Genomic DNA, 20,911 nt, shown 5'->3' with positions numbered 1-20,911 from the left:
GAGGCATCGTTGCACACAAACATGAGAAATGGCCTTTAAAAACAAAAAAAAAGTAATACGCAACTACTATGAGATATTTTACAATGATCTTCCACTTTTAAAAATAAATCTTTGTCACTGCATTTCAGTGACCTGATAATATTGCCGTGACTGAGACCATGTATAGTGTGACGACACTGCTTGGAATAGGAATAAAAAAAGAGGTAAGGGCAGAGATGTTTTTTTTTTTTTTTTTGCAGTGAGATGTTGGAGTGACAATAACTGCCTGAGATTGTAATTCAGAGCATGACTGCAGAGTGCCTGCAGGAAACAGTTTGCATGTAGAAAAGTACTCTAATCTCCATTTAAATTCCGCTCTGCCCATTGAAAATGGCTTCTACTCCGAGGAGCACTCTCGCCTGTTTTTTTTTTGAAGCGGGGAGAATTGCTTTCAGGAAAACCTTTGAATTTGACGGAAAAGACACTTGTATTTTTAATATTTTTTAGAATTCACCCTCTAAACTGGTTACTTTGCCACAGTTCAGCCAATGAGGCACGAGGTCGTGCTGAAAGTTGTCTGTCGGCATCGAGGGCCGCTAATTCAGATTAGAATAATGACTCTGCCAGCAGGGCCCGGGGAGAAGGGGGGAGAAGGGGTGAGGGGGGGTGAGGGAGGGGGGGGTTGGCTCAGTCTTCAGATTGAGTTGTTCAGTCAATCACGGATTCAATATTTCTCAAGGCGCTTTGCGTGACTGAGGAGATAGAGCTCTGTTGCGAGGATCCGATCAAAGACCTGTTACATGAGATATTTAAGGGCGAGGGAGGGAACGAGACGCTGATATGAGGTGCAAGCTGGACCTGAGCCAACCCCCCCCCTCAATAGCTTGAAATGTGTGCCTGCAAAGGGTTTTGTGTTAATTTCACTCAACTGGGTATAAACATCTTGCCTGATGTGTATCTGGGAGAATAACTCAGTTTGACCTTACAAATATAAATATATATATATATATATATATATATATATATATACGTATACATCTGTGAACAAAACCGCAAAGGAGTCCTATTCCCTTTTCCCCGAGAGCACAGACGTCTTAACACCCGTTCCAGATGGATACATGTCAGTGCGAATGTTTGATCCCCGCCGAGTGTGTCTGTGGCTGTACTGGCGGGCTGCATACCAATAGGTTTGCCTCCGCCTTGCACTTGTTGCATCATCCTTCAGCGTCACGCCGTTTGATCCCTAAGTCTGATTCCTTTTTTCTTTTTACTTACGTCTCCTTATCTAACCCCCTCCGCCCCAACCACCCATCTGCCCCCCTGCACTTATCCACAATATCTATAGTAGAGGAATAAAAAGTAAAAAAAAACACACACATAATGGGATTCAATAGCAGACACACTTTTGAAGCTGGTTGGGTAAAGGAGCCCTTTGAAGATAGTGCTGTAATAGTATTTTTCTTTTTTTTCGAGCTGGTAAGAAATCAAAACTGAGCTGGGATTAAAAGCAATGGTCAGACATCTGTAAGCAAGGTTTAAGGTTTAAAACCAACATTATACTGCAGGTGAGCTCGCCCGCCATTAAAGGTAACTGCGGTGGAAGAAGTACTCAGGTAAATGTAAAACTAGAAGAATCTCACTCAAGTAGAATGGCATAAGTTTTACCAATAAATGTACTTTGCAGACTAAGACCCAACACTGGAATTGTCCTTTATTTAAACACTTTTCCAATGTGGTACAGAGGAGTGTCTCTCACACACACACACACACACACACACACACACACACACACACACACACACACACACACACACCCTCCACCTGTCTTCCCCATAGTGACACTGTCATGGCTTTAATCAGAAATAAAGTAGCAGCTGCTCCCACAAATCCCTTTCTTCTTTTCCGATCTTGTCGGGCTCCTGTCCCACTGGGAAAAGTATTTGCACTGTAATATAGACAGATACACGTCTGAAATGTGTTTACTGTATTTAGTATAAATTTATTTTCTATCCCCACCCACTCCCCTGCCACTCCGTGAGCCGTAGAAAGAGGATTTAAGGGAGTGAGCGGGAGAAGGAGGGCCGTGGAAGAGACAGACGGTCCGATTGAGACGGGGAGCTAAAGGGAATTGGAGACGGAGATGAAGAGAAATGAAGTGAGACAGCGGGAATCGAGGCGGGGGGGGGGGTGGGGGGGGGGGGGGGGCAGTGGGCGGTGGGTGGTCTAGGATGGAGGAGGGAGAGGGTGCGAGCGGAGTAGGACGGGGGGTGGGGGGGGGGGTATAAAGTATTTGTCACACTGCCGTCGGAAAGAGATTGAAAAAGAAGGAGCGAGGGAGGAGAGTGGAGGTTGTCTCGATATAAAGCTTTCTTGTGCTCTGAAAGTGCTGCTCTGTCCACTTAGCTCCAGCTCTGCCATGTTTTCACTCTCTCTCCTTTGTCCTTCTCACTTCCTTTCTTTCCTTTTCTTGTGCCTTCTCCTCTCTATCTTATTACCCCCCCCCCCCAACCCCCCCCAACCCCCCCCTGCAGGCACGTCTATAATCCAGGTGACAGCGACAGATGCTGATGACCCGACTTATGGCAACAGCGCCAAGCTAGTGTACACACTGGTGCAGGGCCAACAGTACTTCTCTGTCGATCCCCAGACAGGTGAGTGTGTTTACAAAGCTGCGCGCGTGCATTTGTGTGTGTGTGTGTGTGTTTGTGCATGTTCCCTTCACACAACACACACACACACACATAGACAGAGAAGTGTAAAAGATACGCAGATGTCTGGAAGCAAACACACGCACACACGCGCACGCTGCAGGAGAACAAATATACTCAAGATGTCGAAATGCGAAAACACACACATGCGCACGCACACACTGCGTGAGCAAACAGGTAAATTCAGAACCGAGACGCAAACACACGGCTGAGCATGTGAGAGTGCATGGACATGATAACACACACACATACACACACACGCCCACACACACACGCACACACGCGCTCATGCACTGCATGAGCGTGCACAGTTGGAGCTAGAAATCGCAATCAGAGAAGCGAACAAAATGCATGCCCACACACACACAAAATATCATCACATTCAAACTAACACTTTACCCCCTTGTGCATCGTTCTCTTGTCACACTTCGTCATCCATCTCTCCCACTTCCCTTTTCCTCTCATCCTCAAACACCCACCTCTAAAACACACACACACACACACACACACACACACGTATCTCCCCCCTCACCCTGGTTCGCTCCAGTATGAGTTGGCATTAATGTATTCATGCTGCCAGGTTCTGTGTGCGCTCAACACAAACCCAACAGCGGGCCTATAATGTTATTATTTCTGGATGACGCCAACACAAAAAAGTGTTGAAAAGAGAGACGTCAGCAAAACTACGATGGTTGGTGAACTGTGTTACAGAGGGCCTCGAAGGAGCCGCCTGCTTTGTGTGTGTTCTCGCCTGTCACCTCAGGGCAAAAAGTTAGTTTTTTCTGTTCAACACGAGGGTTCTTTAATTATTTATTTATTTCATTTTTATTATGATTACTTTTATTTACTGCGTCGCTCCTCTGCTCTAACACGTCTGCCGTTTGGATCGGCGGCGCACACAGAAACACTTTAGCATTTAGCTAACGAGGTTTTGATGTGTTTTGGGAGCATGTGTCTGCAACGTGCATGTGTGTGTGTGTGTGTGTGTGTGTGCGTGTGTGTGTGGTGGGGGGGGGGGGGGGGGGGGGGGGGGGGGGGTTCCAATACTCGTGTTTCGCTTATTGGATATGAATGTTTAGTAATTGATTGCTTTGACATGTGAGGACCTCGGCAACAAGCGGAGAGAGCCTCGGCAACAAGCGCAGAGAGCCTCGGCAACAAGCGGAGAGAGCCTCGGCAACAAGCGGAGAGAGCCTCGGCAACAAGCGCAGAGAGCCTCGGCAACAAGCGCAGAGAGCCTCGGCAACAAGCTGAGAGAGCCTCGGCAACAAGCGCAGAGAGCCTCGGCAACAAGCGGAGAGAGCCTCGGCAACAAGCGCAGAGAGCCTCGGCAACAAGCTGAGAGAGCCTCGGCAACAAGCGCAGAGAGCCTCGGCAACAAGCGCAGAGAGCCTCGGCAACAAGCGCAGGGAGCCTCGGCAACAAGCGCAGGGAGCCTCGGCAACAAGCGCAGGGAGCCTCGGCAACAAGCGCAGGGAGCCTCGGCAACAACCGCAGAGAGCCTCGGCAACAAGCGCAGAGAGCCTCGGCGCCTTTTTTCCCCTCATATGCTAATTGTGGAATACAAACCCTAATCTCGCCTGGTGTGTATCCGCCGTGACGCCGTGCTATCAGACGAGTTTTCATATTCTGAGCGCGTCCTCTCTCTCTTCTCTCCGCTCTCCGATATGTCTTCCTTCTTTTTCTTTTTTCTTTTTTCTTTTTCAATCACTCCGCTCCTCGCCGCCTCCATCACCCAGAGGTCTCATTCCAAATCGCTCGGCTCCGAGGCGAGCGCATTTCGCCGTTGTTTCGCTCATGAATTACGCTCAGAAAACCCAGACGTATAATTTCAAGCTCGTCCCGTTAGCATTCGGAAAAAAAAACGAGCGACGATGTGATTCACCTTGAGCTCACCAGCGAGTTCATCCGGGGCCCGGTGTTTATGGCCGACGGCGAGGGCGGGAGCCGGCCGGGCGCTTGGATGTGCAAACATCCAATCACACGTAGCAGAATGAGGTCATTTGCACGAAGGAGGTGATCGATGCCGAATGCCTGTAAGTGACGTGTCTCGGCGTGCTAAGGAACAGCGTGAGATACAGGGACGGATTTTATGCTCCGTCAGCATGTCTGGCTGTTGGTGTCGGGTGATTTATCTCTCCCATATCAGCTTCTTCACATGTCTGCGTTCATATATATATATATATATATATATATATATATATATATATATATATATACGGCCCGACGACGAAAAGGCTTCAAAAGCCCCGAAGAGCTCGAGGAAGAACTTGATCTGTCAATCAGAGGGAGAGCAGTTTAATTCCTACAACCGAAGATGTGGCCTTTTTTTTTCTTCAACTTGACGTCTTTGTCACCGCTGATATAGATTGAGGAACAGGTCGTTGGGGTGCTCTTGAATTAAGTAAAAATCACAGGCGAAATACAATAAAATAAGTGGGCACCGTTTTCTAATAAGGCGTACTTTATAATCAGTAACAATCAGTAAATCATTATAGCCCGCCGGAGTCACGTTTTTCTGAGCCAGGTACAATATTGATATTTGAGAGTGTTCAACTTTTGGGTTACCACAAGAAAAGCCTCTTACTTTGTGTCTCTAATCGGCGGGCAATGAATCGCTTTACCGGTTGTTACCCTTTAGAGAAGAGCCCGCAGAGCATCTGGACCCACCTCCGTGAAATAACAACTTATTCATTTATCCATTTTTAACTGCAGGCTAAATGGCTTATTGGAAAGCACGAGCCCTCGCGACCTTTTTATTAACGACTTAGGAACACATGTAAGTGCCGTCAAGGGGTCCCGGCTCTCTCGGGTTCATAATGAGCGGTCACATCTGCTGTTATGAATGCTAATAAGTCATTAATAAAAGGCCACGCCGTCTGTTACGTTTCCCAGTCCACCGTTTCATAAGGTACCTTGTTAAAGTCAGCTGCTAATCCAATTGTTTCTGAAAAATGTCGGAGGTTCGTCACATAGTCTGAACTGTGCTTTACATTGTTGATGAATTAAAAAAGGCCCGACAACGCAAGGCAGGCCGGATCAAAAGTAATTATTACAAATTAAATGTGCATTAATACATGATTTATTAATCGTTATTGAGTTCATTAGCCACAGCTTGTAAGCCTAACTACGAGTATTCTTTATCAGAAAGAGACGGCTGCAAATGCTCGGGGCAGAGATGAGCTATCGTGATGAGAACCACGTTGTGATACCGCTCTTGAGACAGAGGATAGTCTGTAGTTGAACAAAATAAATACAAAACGAGAGTAGAACTGGACCAGATCCCAATGTGCAGCTTTTGTTCCAAACCGGGGCACCGGCCAGAGAGTGTATTTTGGAAGCCAGAGGGTTTCAGTGTCTAGTAATCATCGGGTCATAAATATTGATCGAAAAACCCCCTTTGAGTCCAAAGCAGATGCATTACGCTCCTTTTGGTGCCGCGCTTTAGAAAACGCTCCGTGGCCACCCTGACGTTAAGACTGTGTGCATGTGTTTTCTTTTTGTTTGTGCACGCCAGGCATTCTGCGCACGGCCGTGCCCGACATGGACAGGGAGACCCAGGACCAGTACCTGGTCCTGCTTCAGGCCAAGGACATGGGGGGCCACCTGGGCGGATTGTCCGGGACCACCACCGTCACCGTCCGGCTCACCGACGTCAACGACAACCCACCGCGCTTCACCCAGAGTGAGTAACTCGGGCAGCCGCTCACACACACGGCCAACAGACAGTCAGCACAACATGAGAGCGTCAACGTACAGCCAGGCCCCAACCAACACACACACACACACACACACACACACACACACACACATGCTGTTTGCAAGTCCTTCAATTATGGCCTGCTTTACCAGACCACCGTGGCTTCATCTCATTAGAAGACGCGAGCTGCCAGTCCCAGAAATGACTGTTAATGACTTTGTTGCGCTTGCGTTTACTTTTCTAGTTCTCATTATATGGAATATGCTTTCAGAAAAAGAAAAAAAAGAAGAAGTAGAAAACAGCACCGGGCTGCTTAACGGCATGCGCACACTGTTTGTTTGTCTTTGCGCCTGAAAGCAGGAGACTTGTCAGACCTTTTTGGACCTGCAGGTCCTGTCAGGCTTTTCACAGCAGCAGTCAGGCAGAGGAGACTCCTGCAGGGCTGCAAAGTGCCTCATCAAACATGCAGTCAGGCCTCCGCGATGATAGATAAGCTGCTGCCTCCAGCTCCTCTCCCATTACAGGAAGACATTCCCACAGCGGCGCTATTTAGGCCGACCTAACTTCTCGACGGCGTCGGACTTCATTTCACTGTTTGCGATCGTGACGTTGTCTCTGTGCAAATATTGTTGATGAATTAGATCCAATTATCCTGTGGCCCCGGTCGACTGTAGCATTAGCGTAAATTCGATTTGAACCAAATTAGTAATGGCCTGCCGGTCGCCGTGAGGATTTTGTAATCAAGCTGAATTATTAGACATTAATGTCCGAGTCTTTTCCCTTTTCGTTCTTCAGGAGGGAGGCAGCTCTGCTCTGGCGTCTCCATGTTGGATGGAATACACTGATGTGTCTCACAGGCCGATATATATATATATATATATATATATATATATATATATATATATATATATCAATCAATCAATCCATTCTGCTGTTGTAATACCTCTTACATTGGTAGGTGTGTCCTCTATTACCTCCTAAAGGACAAGACAGTTAGTCCCCCGAATGAATGCAATGAATAGAGGAGCCAAGCAGGTTCTTGTCATCCTTCCCTCACTGTCATCCTGGCGGCCATTTCTCATCTACGCCGGATAATTGCCGACCTTTTTCCAATTAAAGTGAAAAGAGCCGCCGCCGTGTTGCTTTTTCCAACAATTACATTTCATTTGGAATTTTTAAAAAGGGGCTGATGGGAAAGATAACTTACTTTTCCATTAACGTTTCGCTGAAATTGAGATAACAAGAGATACATCGAATCAATTCAGGGGAAAGTAATAATTATTGTAAGGGTTGAATGATTTGAGGAAAAATGTTGTAATTCAGTCTTTCTTTTGAGCAACAATACGATTGCAAATTCAAACTGTTAATTATTTTTGCTAATGAAACTAAAGGCTTTCTAATTGTTGTCTTCATTCTCTCCGCGTGAATGGAACCAGATAAGATGCTGTTGCTTGTTGTTGACGTCCAAGGATCCAAACCAGTAAAAAACTACTAAATAGACCTGATGATATTAAAATATACTCATGCCATTTAAAAGTGACATAAAATAGTGTGGTATCTGTTATAATTTAAATAATTGAATAGAGTAAACTAAACTTAAGTCATGTGTGACAAATTGATGACATCAGACTTATGATCCCCAATGATATGTATGTAAAAACGGAAATGGATACATCTTTGAAGGCGGTCCCTTTCATTCCTTTGTGGGTTGCTCAAAAATTCGACAAAATTACGCAGATCTTCCGCATTTTGCTTATTCTCAGGGTCGCTCACATAAAAGGAGGACGGAAAACAACTCTGGATTTAGCTATTAGGACCTACGCATGTGTTCGTACTGAGAAGTTTATTTAAATATAAGTCTCTGGGGAAAAGTAGTTTTGGGCCCAATGGCATCACGTGGCGGACCTGGAAGTTGTAATTTCAGGGTTTGGCCACCATATAAAATTTGTCTTTGAATGAAACTGTTGACAGCTCGGCACTTTAGCGGCTTTAGCTAACGTTGACCTTAGCTTCACAGTCGGACCGAACAGGCAAGGTAGCATCATCCAAAGTATGCCGAATTATCTCTTATTAGTTCCTGTTTATAGACAACTGTCACTGGATTACTTTGATACTGAAGAAAACTTAAAAACGTGATGATTCTCAGGCGAGTTCTGGATCTTCTTTCTTTTATTTCTCAATGAACTCATGAACATTCATCAGCGGTAGAACCTCGGAAAGTGTAAGTCACACGGGAAAGTGCGTATAAGCTCCGTGTGATCAGATCTCAATGAGCGAGGACTCCAAGAAGTGTGAATTATGATGCAAATTGCAGCAATCCGGGGCTAATGCTTTTAAAGTACCTTAATGGCCTCCATGATCTGTGTGCCACCGCCGCTGCCGCGGCACCCACTGCTGACTGTGTGGATTAGCGGGCCAAATCAGCCTCCAAAATACAATAACTAACTTCTAATTGATTTGAGAGCGCCGGCGTGCACCTGTCCCCTTCAGATCATCTTCCTCTGCGTACACCCAGAAGAGTTCTTCTTGTGGTTCGCCCAACAACAGAATGTCAATCAGCTGGTTCAATAAAAACAGTTGTAATTCTAACTGGAAAAATCAATGCTCGACAACTTAAACTTTATCCTCCTACAGCTTGTTAATTATGTAATTTATAGTTCATATCTTTAAAATGCACTTTTAATATATAAAGTAGCACAAAAGGAATAAAAGCGCCCTCAAGAGCTGGGTAGGCGCTGAGGTTTTAATCCAATAGATCACTGGCTTTAAAGCCAAAATTGAACTAATGATGGCCTGGGGGTGCGAGGTTTGTTGGGCGAGTTGAACCTCCATCAAAGCTGGTGTTTTGGTGCTCATTCTGATCTGTCTGGGTGACGGGGAGCCCCGTGGCGCTAACGTCTGCTCCTAAACCTCACAGTTTACCACATTTGTCTCGTTGCCTCTGCTCGTTTTCGCTGTCGACTGCATGATGTTTGTGCGTCTCTCTCTTGTGCGTGTTTCCCTGATCCTCCGCTTGCCTCATTTTTTGGGGCATTTTGTATTTTCTCCCTCGTGCTCGCAAGAAACACCATCAAAGCGAGACATCCCGCCGCTCTGCTCAATTACACACCTCGAGCTTTGAAAAAAAGACACCCCTCCAATCCGGCCCCCCCCCACGCGTCTCCCGAGGTCAGCGCTGCTTATTCCTCGTGGCATTCACCAAAGGGAGAGGATTACACCGCAGCGCGCCAACCAGGTATCGGCTGTGTATTATACCCTTAACAAGAGGGGAAGAAGAAGAAGAAAAAAAAAACTGCTTTGTGGGCTCTTCTCTTCTCACAGCGCCCTAGAATTTCTCCCAATCCAAAAACATGATTCCAGGAACAAAGTGGGTTTGTGATGTGTGCGGTTTTTAATGCTGTCTGGGGACCTCCTATGCCCGCAGGAGGCCGTATAGCGGAGAGAAAGTAGGCTACCGTGCAGATTGAAGTTGTTGTTCGGTTAAATGATGATATTTTTTCAGACGCCTCATTGGCAAACATAACGCTCTAACCACACTTTCCTTTGGGTCTCATTATCAAATGGCATCCACAGGGCTCCAAACGTATTTGGACAGCAACACGTTCTTTGCTTTCTTTTTCATGTTTGTTTTTTTTTTTAGCTCGGCAGCTCTTTAATTTGATGTTTTGTATCCATATCAAGGGCACTTTTTTGAACATATCAAGGAGACAAATATTCACACAAAGTCATTGTTTTTTACTTGCTTGCCGAGCGAAAATCATGCAAAGAGAAAAAAAACATTCTGCTGCTTTTCTGCTTTAATAGTCACCGGACTACATACTACTCAGTGTACCCGAGACACGTACGACTGATTTCCCACCGCCCCTTTAAAACTGATTGTAAACCAAGCAGACGGATGTAAAAACTGTGCTAAAGGGGAGTTGCTATTATCGTCTCATTCCGCGTCAACTCCTTGGCTGATTAAGCTCTTAATTATGGCAGAGCTGTGTGGAATACATGCTTGGCTAATTGTCTGAGAGTAAACAAGGGTGTTGGGAATCACATCACATCTCAAATGATCAACTTCCTGTTATAGAGCTTCAGGATAGGCACAGCAGATGACTTCTAACTCCGCTGGTAATCCGTGGGGAAATTAAGACGATGGGACTTCCACGGCATCATATGTCTGTGTAGCTGGGCCATAATGTTGTTGTTGGGCTTGTGTGTAACTCCATACCCTCTCTTCCATGTCGTCATTTATTCAGACATGTTTCTCCATGTTTACTGTTGCTGAATCATTTATGGCTGTTTGTATGTGCCGAATTCTCCGTAGGATGAATTGAAAATTAAAAGGTTTGAGCATCGGCGCGGAGTGTACCTAAAAATAAGACAACCACTTAATGTAATACGGAGGACTTCTTTATTCGAAACCACTCTGGAAAGTAGGTTATTTCAGAGGACATCTGAGATGAATAGGAGAATATTGTCATTGTAAAAAAAAAAAAAAAAGCCTTGATAAAGAAATGGATTTCCCATCATTCCACAGATGCCCATTATATATTATATATATATATACATATATATATATATATATATATATACATAAGATATATTAGATATCGCAAGTATCTAATATATCCAATATATATCTAATATAGACGATATCTATATTATATATATAATAATAGACGATATATTATTATTATTAATATATATCTAATATCGTCTATATTAGATACATGATATCTAATATAGACGATATCTATATTAGATATCGTCCATTAAATATGGAATCAATAAATACAGCAAACATGGCACCCACCATTATTTTTCTTCCTTAATTTCCTCCCCGCTTACATACACACAGTACCTAAATTAGACACAAATATTGTCACATAGTTTTCATCAATTTTCACACTAACGAGTGAGGGAGCGACGTGTGAGACGGCTCCAACAAGAAGAACAGAAGAAACAAAAAGGTGGAAACGCGAGCTTTTCACATCTCAAAAACAAAAACAAAATATGTCCCAGTTCTCCCCGTTGCACGAGAACGTTCCCACTATTGCAACAGAAAACAAGCATATTGCTTAGTTTATAATAAACACATATCGATGAACGACATGCAGATTATTAATAACTGAGTGAGGATCAGGTGAGTTTAAAAATGTCAAACAAATACGCAGTGTTTTTTCTTGCCTGTTGTTAAGAAACCGGAGGACAGTGCTGCAGTTTATTTACCTCACTCGGTAGATCCAGCTGTCCAGAAGGGTGAGATTCTGGGTGAGGACTATTTGGTACCCTTTATCGATCCTCCTGCTGTATTTTTTTCATACTACAAGACAGCATTTCTCGTGTAATTCCGAACAGAGAAGAAGAGTCCCGCTGTATAGAGAGAATAATTAAAACCACAGCGCCTTCATGATGTCACCGCTCCAGAGCGCTGCCGTCGTGTATGAACACGTACGAGGCGACCTCAGCTTTCGTCTAGAGCCTCTAAATGTACGACTTCTCAGAGATGGTCCGCGTTCTCCTGTCTGAAGTATCGGAGAAGTGAAATGTCACTCTTCGTATGCTTGTTCTCGGTGAAATGTCAACATTCGCTGAGTGATCCGGCCCAATCCCTCGTACCGGTACGCTGAGTGCGCCTCTTTTAATAAATCCGGAGGCCCTCAAAGGGCAAAACACTCCGTCACGGCCTTGCGACAGTTGAAGCAGCACTTCGCCACAGTTTAACCACACACACACACACACACACACACACACACACACACACACACACACTAACCGGCGCATTCCCCCGGAGACTCGTAACGTGTGCTCCCGCAACGCGTTCGGCCTCCGAGAACGGTTTGAATAGCTACAACTCCGCAGACGGAGACGCAGGTGTCGGTTCACGTTTTTTTTTTTTTTGGGGCTTCCGAAACAACCTTGGCTTGCCAACGGGGGCCACATAAAAACTGAGGGAGCCATCACTCTCCCGGCGGTTTGATGGATGGAAAGATAGACGGGCTGACAGATGACTACATGGGTAGCGCTGATAAGATCCGTGTCATTTCTATACGCCGGGGAGATGGAGGGAGAAGTTGGGAGCAGGGCTTCATCATAAATATTACTAATTCATTTCCCTGGAGAGCGAGGCTTCAACAGAGAGAAGGAGAAGGAGAGAGAGAGAGCGTGAATGGGAGGAGGCGGAGAGATAGAGAGAGTGGGGGGGGGGGGGGGGGGGGGGGGGGGGGGGACCCTTCTCATGCGTGGGTCTATTTTGCGTTCAAATGTGTAGTTTTGATTTATTCTTTGTCCAGAGAGAGAGAGTGTAAGGTGCAATAAAGTCGTCAGGAGAGCGAGACAAAGGGGGGACGCGACGAGGGAGAGGGTGAGACGGGTACATCGAGGGAACGGAGGAGACAAACGTACAAGAAAGGGAGCGGGGGAGTCAATGAAATGGAGGAAGTCAGGAGGGATAATCAGGGTTTTATGTCCTTCAGTGAGAGTGAGACGCAAAACAAACAAACAACAAAGAGGGATGAGTGGGTGAACTAGAAAAGTACTCAGAGAATGACTTCTATTGCTCGAGCTCCTTATAGAATACGCCTCAGCCTTTTTTCCGGTCACACACACACACACACACACACGCACACAAGCACACACACATTCGCACACATTCGCACGATTGTTTCGAGTTCAGGGGACAGGGAGGCGACCGACTTTGTCATCTACTGTCATCCCGAGAGAGACACAGGTATTCACACACGCACACACACACACACACACACACTTATACGAACACACTCTTCTCTTCACTCCTACTCTCTCAGTGTGTGCTCTTCACACACCCTCTCCCATCTGTTCCTGTTTTAAAACGTCCTCCGTGCACAATCATTTTTAGTCAGCGTGGCAGAAAGTGTCTGTGCTGAGAATTACACGTTTGTCAAACCGTCCCTCTCACACCATAAACCACTGTGGCTATTGATAATGAACGCCCGTGCCCACTGCCAAGCCACAGCTCCCGTGGCCGGGGTTAATGTCGGCCTACGAAGTCTCTTCAAATACCGTTCTTCGGTCATGAATGAGTTTTACAATATTAATGCTTAGAGTAATGTTAATGGAGCGTTACGTCGCCATTATTTCCGTATTTTCATCGTTCCTTCTGTTCAACAATTGGCCCTCAGACAACACAGAGAATGGAAATGCAATGAAATTGCCACCAGTCATCATTCTTTCTCTTTCGCGTGCTATTTAGCCGCCGCATCACATTCAATAACGTCTAATGCCCATCGAAAACAACTTGTGTCCTCCTCAATAAGGCATCGATAATGAATTTAGTTAAATGGCATGACTAATGTGCATTTGCCCGCTGGTAATGGGCTCGTGTCGGGAGTTATGGGGACGCGGGCGCGCGCGCGGGGCCAATGTGCGGCCCGACTCGAACCGCCCACGTCCCGTCCAATGATCGCCACCCACGCCTCCGCATTGTTCGGGCTGGCACCATGACGACGACGACTCTTTAGAATGCATGAAAGCACGAGTCCCCGGGGGCAAGCTCACCAATGCGTGAAGGAGGGAGGAGGGAGACGACAGCACGAGGATGAGGTGGTGGTGATGGGGGGGGGGGGGTAACGTAAAAAAAAGAAAGGAGAGGAGCAAAGCTAATGGCTTCATGGCGACAGCGATAATCAGTCCAGCAGAAAATCACTTTGTCTCGCGCGGAGCTGAGAGGGATGCTGGGAGATGGAGTGAGGCAGGTTGTTTTTTTTTCCCGGGTGGTGGGCTCGGAGGCCGTGGCGCAGGCAGACGCGTCGGTTTGCATAAGGCGCGAGCATGTACACTGCACATTAAAGGGAGTTACTGTAGTGCTGATGCATTAAAAGAGATGATTCCCTCACATCACATCGCACAATTAGGCATGCCATCGCAGGGCCTGTTTTATTTTTTTATTTATTTTTTTGCCCAGGAGTTTTCGGTGGCATGGTGCAGAGCTCTGCTTGGATAGTTAAATTCCCCTGACTGGGTATGAACGCCACTGCAGCCCACCAACTCTATTGTATCGTGTGTGTGTGTGTGTGTGTGTGTGTGTGCTGTCTAGGTAGTAGCAGGGTCGGCCAGCTTTCTTTGTGCCCTCTCCCCTCTGGAAACCTCTGCACACGTGCACAGGCAAACAAACGTTGGTTCGCGCTGACATTCCCCCCCCCCCCCCCCCCCCCCACACACACACCCCTGCGAGAAATCCGCGGGCAGCGCTCCCGATGGGCTTTTCTCCTGCGAATCCCGTGCAGCCGAGAGGGAGAGAGAGCCCTCATTGGCCCAGTAATCGCCCTCGGGCAGCACAAGGTTTCCAATAGACCCGCACGCAGGCAATCCAGCTTTACGGAAACCCAAAAAGGATCTAAAATTCTCCACGCTCACCAATTGTACCTGCCATCGCAGAAGGGAAAACAGGGACATTTAAAACCTCATCAACCCCCCCCCCCCACACCCCACACCCACTGAAACAGGGCCATTTTCTGTCCTCTGTTTCTTCTCCTCTTCCCAATGTATAAGCTTGGGCTACTGTGGAAATTAGGGGAATCCATCACACTTCCTGCAGGCAATGCTCGGCTCCTTTTCTCGCAGAGAACCCACAGGAAAAGGCCGGGAGACAACTATTTATATATTTATTTAATTTTTTTTTCTTTCGGAGCTACTTTCTCATCTGACCCGGCAGCGTGCCCCCTCACGCGGAATAATGGCCGCTAAAGCCATTCTCTTTCTGCCTAGCCATCAGTGAGCCATGGCGAGCCGGGGAAGAGGAAGTGATTTCCATGTTAATGGGAAAACCTTCCCAGCAGTGTCAGAAAACCTCTCCGAGAACCCCCCCCCCCCCCCCCCCCCCCCCCCGTCTGATCCGCCCATATCTGCCTTTACCTGCTGTCGTCCCCGAGCACTCAATCCTTCTCCTGTTGTCTTGTGACGTTACCTTTCACCTCTCAGCATCTGTTTACTTCTCCATTCTTCCTTTATTCTCCTCCACCCCCCCCCCCCCTCTCTCTCTCCCCCCTCTCTCTCTCCCTATCTCTCTCGTTCTCTCTCTGTCTAGCTTGATGAATGGAGTCGCTGGACTGTGAGCACCACGTCCTCAGCGGGGTGTGGCGGGCCATTTCTAGCTGTCTCACATTGTTGTGTGTGCGTGTGTGTGCGTGTGTGTGTGTGTGTGTGTGTGTGTGTGCGTGTATTCGGGTGTTTTCTTTAAGGGGGGTTCTTTCACTTTAGCCTGCCTGCACACAAGTGCAAATCCTGTTTCACACGCGAGCCCATCAAATTGGAAAGTTGGACAGAGAAGAACACTCTCTGAGAGTCTCTTAGAATCCCTCGTCTCCTGCCACCGAGGAACTACACCGATGTTCACTCGGCTGAACATGTACGATCCCCACCGAACCCTCAGAGGATCCCTGAGCAGTCAACTGGACACGCTCCCTGAGGTCTGTGCCACCCCCTCCTGCCCTCTCCACACTCTTGACCCTCTCATTCTCCCCCGGGCTCTGTCAGAACACGGCTGGAAACGGGCCAGCACGTCACACACACACACACACACACACACACACCCTTGAGATATGCTGACTATATGTCTGCGTCGGACCGGCGTTTACAGCATCCCTATGAATCATAACTACACCACAACATATTGAGTAAACAGATGATCATCCTGTGAGCCAAACTGGTACAAAGTAAACTTTTGGGGGCGGGTGGATACTGAGAGATAGACGTGATGCCAAGATGGCCCCCGCTGGGACATGTGGGAAGCTGTGGCTTCCAGCTGTGTACATAAGTTAGAAATGAGCACGAGTGGCTCGTCTCTTTTAAACGGGCACAACTTTCATGTTCCCGGGACGAGAGCTGCGAGAGGAAGGACGGGCGACGGCGAAGGAAAGAGAGGCTGAGGAAGGCACCGCCCTGAATGTGTCCTCATGTAGTCGCTCAAAGGAGTAAACAACCCTGTCATTGTAGCGGCGACTTGAAGGCCTGGAGGAAACCTCCAGTCTGGTTTTTCCAGATATTTACTGCTGCATTTGCACTTTAGGGGTTCAAACTCTCACCAGGCTTGTTTCTTGGCCGAGGAGAGGGGGGAGGCTAGTCCCTAAACCCAATCTGTTTCAAATCTTCTTCATCTATATCGATGCCAATCTCCCTCGCAATCTGTGCATTTATATTCATGGCGTTACCACCATTATCTGGTGTTGGTTTGAGACGTATGAAATGATGATGATAATTGCAATAACGACGACTCGGGTAGGGCAACTTATCTCCTCGTTCTATTGGATTTATCTGGAAACCTGTCACTCTAACCACAATGCATTGCGGTTAATATTTCATCAAAGATCAGATTAATGCTATCTCAACCCTGCTTCTCAACTCGTGCGTTTAATCCTCTTCTTCCACACGTTATGGATCCGTAGTCAAGTCGTTACTGAACACGTAAGTAAAAGCATTTACTCAACTTAGGAAATGTCGGGCTTTTTCGCCAGACGCAAGACACAAGCGTCGTCATATTTTAGAGATGTTTTGCTTAACGCCGCGTGGCATTACAGAAATGAATCATTCGTGGGGATCACCTGGTAGGGCACGTAGGTGCAGGGCAGCGGTGAGACGTGGCTCGGATAAAGGCGACCCCACACTGGATAAGCAGGCGTAGATCATGGAGGTGGAAGCTTTAACTTCGATAGCTATAGTATCTAAGTTGCTAAGCCTTCACATAAATTGCCTTCGCATCTTTGAATGTTTTCCCATAATATGACAATCCTTAACTGTCAGTTAAAGTACACGTCATCATCATCAATTGCGATGGCGCAGCTCAGAGAGTCTTACCTTGCTGAGAATGCCGGATCCTCGTAATGTCACGAGCTCACACAAAGAATTCATGGGGAATTCTTGTCAGGCTTCAGAGAAGCGACGGCTCCTTCTAAACAACAATGGCTCCTCCGCTCTGAACGCCATTTAAGGCTCTGCTCAGTCTTCAATGACGACTTCTCAGATAGCTCCGTGGAACAAACCATCTGGCGAGTGTCGTCCTCAGAGAGTAGAAGAAAGTGTAGGAAGTCCTATTAAGTATGCTTTCATTTGCGAGGTTAACTTTCAACACAATCCTTGGGAGTTACTCCGCAGGCGCTTTTACACCTCACCTGTTCTCCGTGAGTGAAGCCGATGCAGAAGTGTCTTCAAAACGTAATTCTCTCTCCTGGCCAGCAGGGGGCGACTCCTCTGGTCTCGATGAGAAGTTTGATTGTATAGAAGATAATGACTCTACTTCTCTCTTGATTTATTCCTTCAGTAAACATTGTAAACATGAGTTTTTTTAGTCTCGATCTCTAGTTTCAAGTCTTCTTCAATACAGCGTGATGTTCATTTAGTAGATTATATCAAATAGACCATAAAGCAGGGTATGCTTTAGGGCGGGGCTACAAGGTGATTGACGGGCCGCTGCTGCTACCAGAGCCGTATACGGCGTCTCTACGTCACTCCTCCTCCGTATTCTAAATATGGTCAAATTCACTGGTTGCAAAAAAACAACAACAACATGGCGACGGCCGTAATCCAAGATGGCGACTGGGGGGGAAATCTCAGACCTCGAGGCTTCAAAACGGACGTCCACAAACCAGTGGGCGACGTCACCATGACTACATCCCTTTCTTATATACCGCCTGCGGCTCAAACTCCAAATCGGGTCCGTTGGTCCGGCGTGAAAGCCTCGGCCCGCTTCCAAGGCCGACTCCGGTGCGGTTCGTTTGTGGTCAAAGCAAAACGAAAGCGCCACAAGAGTGTGATGTCGGCAGACTTGCGATTGTGGCGTGATTAGAAAAAGCTCTACTACTAATAAACACATCGGTTTAAAGCGCTGCGTGTAAACTTCTGTATGAATACGGGCCCGTTGGCAACAAATAATGTATTCAACCTGTGTTCATCACTTCCCTCACACAGGCCTGCAGGAGTGGGTTCTTGTACTCCAGCTGCTGCGTCTTTATCTCATAAATTGATGCTTTTAGTCTGGAGAGGAAGCATTCGTCATGTCCAGTCTGCAGCGCGCCTCCAGGCCGGGACAACACCACCTTGTGTTAATTAAACCCGACCTCTTTCTTTTCCTGCTCTGCATTCTGGTGGTGGGGGGGGGGGGGGGGGGGGGGGGGGGGGGGGTAATTGTTTTTTTTGATTTCCTAAAGCGGTTTGACTAATTCCATCTGGCTCCAGTGCTCCCCTGTGGTTGGAAAGAGTAATAATGATCTTGGTGATAAGTTCAACAATTAGGTAATAGGCAATAATTTCCAATAATAATTATTTTCAAATTGAGTTTTACATTTTCCAAACCCAAAGAAAGGGACGAAGGAAACTGAAATGAAAGGAGGAAGCTAATTCAAACGAAGGGGGTTAATACCAGCATGGTTTGTACAAATATTATTTATATCCTTTTATTTTCTCCATCCCTCTGTGCCCCTCTGTTTTAATATTTCATCTAAAGTTCAGCTCTTTCTGCTCCAATAGGCAGTTAAATCACTGCAAACATTGCTCTCAGTCACATCTCTCTCTCTCTCTCTCTCTCTCTCTCTCTTTTCTTCCCCTCTTTCTCACTCGCAGTCCTTTTTTGTTCTCTCTCCCCTCGAGCTGTTCATTTTTCCCTCTCACAATATCTCGCATGTGTGAGACGAATGTCGGCGACGAGTCCGACTGGTTCGAGCCGGCCTGCGAACTCCACTTCCTCCTTTCTCGTGGTCACTTCAGTCACTCAGCCAGCCACTTTGTCATTGTATCGCTTTGTCAGTCGGCACGAGGCCTTTTAGACACTTGATATCACAGAGAGGCCGGAGTTCTCCTCATAGCCCGCTGGACCTCTTTCAAATTGAACACAGCGTACGTGAGCGTTGCACAAATCTGCATTATATAAGTTATATTCAAGCTCAGGATTGACGCGCGGTGTTTAGCAGAGTTTGCACTCCGGCACCCACACCAGAAGTACAGACATCCACCTACTAATGTACTAATGGACACCCCCCCCCCCCCCCCCCCCCCCCCCCCCCCCACACACACACACACACTCTCTCAGTCACTCACTCACTCACACACACTCACTCACACACACTCCTACTCCATATGGCATTAGAACAGGGCCCAGTAATGGCTAATGGCCTGTCTCCGTGCCCGAGTTAAACAGCAACATGCAGTGTTTTATGCCACTTGGCCTGTGAAGGGGAAATATCCACGCTCTTTCATTATTAACCCCATTAGCGCAGAGACAGAAGGCGTCGCTTTCACTTCCACTGCATGCAGTTCGAATTTAACCCCGCCGTGCCTCGGGAGGAATACAAAAGGAGAAGTTGTGGCCATACAACAAGTCACAACACTCCATCCGCCACGACCCCCACCCGCTCTGTCTCCCACACTCGTAATGATGCCTAAATCCCGCTCTCTCCTCATTGATCCTTCCCTTCCAGCACGAGAGCCAGCGTGATGGACTGCCCCCCCCCCCCCCCCCCCCCCCGAAACCAGCGGTTTGTCAATTTCAGCTCTTTTTATGCATTTTTAAACCTGCGTTAAACTGCACCCTGCCTCATTAACAGTGGCACAGTTGCGGCCTCCTCCTACGCGCGGTGGGCTGGGGGTGGGGGGGGGGGGCACCTTGCATTAGCGGACAAACTGAGCATTGAAGCGGCGCGCCCATGCTGTTTCCTCGCAGCCCGCTCCGATGACTTTACCCACGCGAACAAAAAAGGCAGAGGACAGATCCCCGTCGCTCTCTATTTTCAGCCGACGTGTGATTGTATCAGGGAACCTGTGCTGCCTCTCTGAGCCTCCTCTAATGCGCAGAATGAGCTGGGAATCTCTCCACGCCACTCACCTTTTCACTCTCCTCTCTCCCCCTCCCCCCATCCCGCTGGCTCATTCTTCCCCCCCCCCCCCCCCCCCCCCCCCCCCCCCCAGTCCATCACAGGTGGAAATGATGTACGACTTGTGTTGCCAGCTGCTCTCCCGTGTGAGCAGAAAGCTGATAATGACTGAGTCTACCCTACTTTGCTGGCATCACACCCTCCTTTTGTTACTCTCCCCCCTGAGCGCTCCCTGTGTGTGACGAGTGAGAGTGAGAGTGTGAGAGAGAGAGAGAGAGAGAGCGAGAGAGAGAGCCGGCGTAGGTGTGCGCCGCCATTGTTTTCACCGCACAATAGCACGGATCAATAGGATCCCCAGTGTCTGACGGGTAAATAATTGGCTGTTTAATTAGCAACATCCTAGGTTTATGTTTGGAGCTGCCTTGGTCCCGGCTTTGCGGGTGCTGCGGCAGTCAAACCAGATGGCGCAAACTGGCATTTAGCGTTGAGTCGTTGGCAAAACGCTGTTCACTTTCCAGTGGGCAGACCTCCGAGCCCCGCCCCCCCTCTCTAGGGAAACGCGGGCATTGGCACACTCCTTGGGTGACACATGCTTTCCCATATTTTGATCGTGTCATATGAAGTATTTTGGGCCCAATCACTTTCTTTCTGGCAGCACCAGTATTTGGACGCCCAGTGTTCTGAACCTGGATTTTTTG

General features: G+C 47.5%; 1 protein-coding gene across 1 annotated transcript in view; it reads left to right on the top strand.

Annotated features, from left to right (window-relative positions):
* Positions 1-20,911, top strand: part of LOC117746294 (cadherin-24) — a 79,931-nt gene that overhangs the window by 29,738 nt on the left and 29,282 nt on the right. The window contains exons 4-5 of the mRNA XM_034555342.1: positions 2,511-2,630; positions 6,205-6,372. Of these exons, the coding sequence (XP_034411233.1) occupies positions 2,511-2,630; positions 6,205-6,372 (288 nt within the window). The remainder of the gene's footprint in view (positions 1-2,510; positions 2,631-6,204; positions 6,373-20,911) is intronic.

The sequence above is a fragment of the Cyclopterus lumpus genome, chromosome 17, assembly GCF_009769545.1.
Source record: "Cyclopterus lumpus isolate fCycLum1 chromosome 17, fCycLum1.pri, whole genome shotgun sequence".
In the NCBI taxonomy this organism is placed as follows: Eukaryota; Metazoa; Chordata; class Actinopteri; order Perciformes; family Cyclopteridae; genus Cyclopterus; species Cyclopterus lumpus.
The sequence above is the reverse complement of the archived record's forward strand: the minus strand, read 5'-3'. Positions and strand labels throughout refer to the sequence as shown.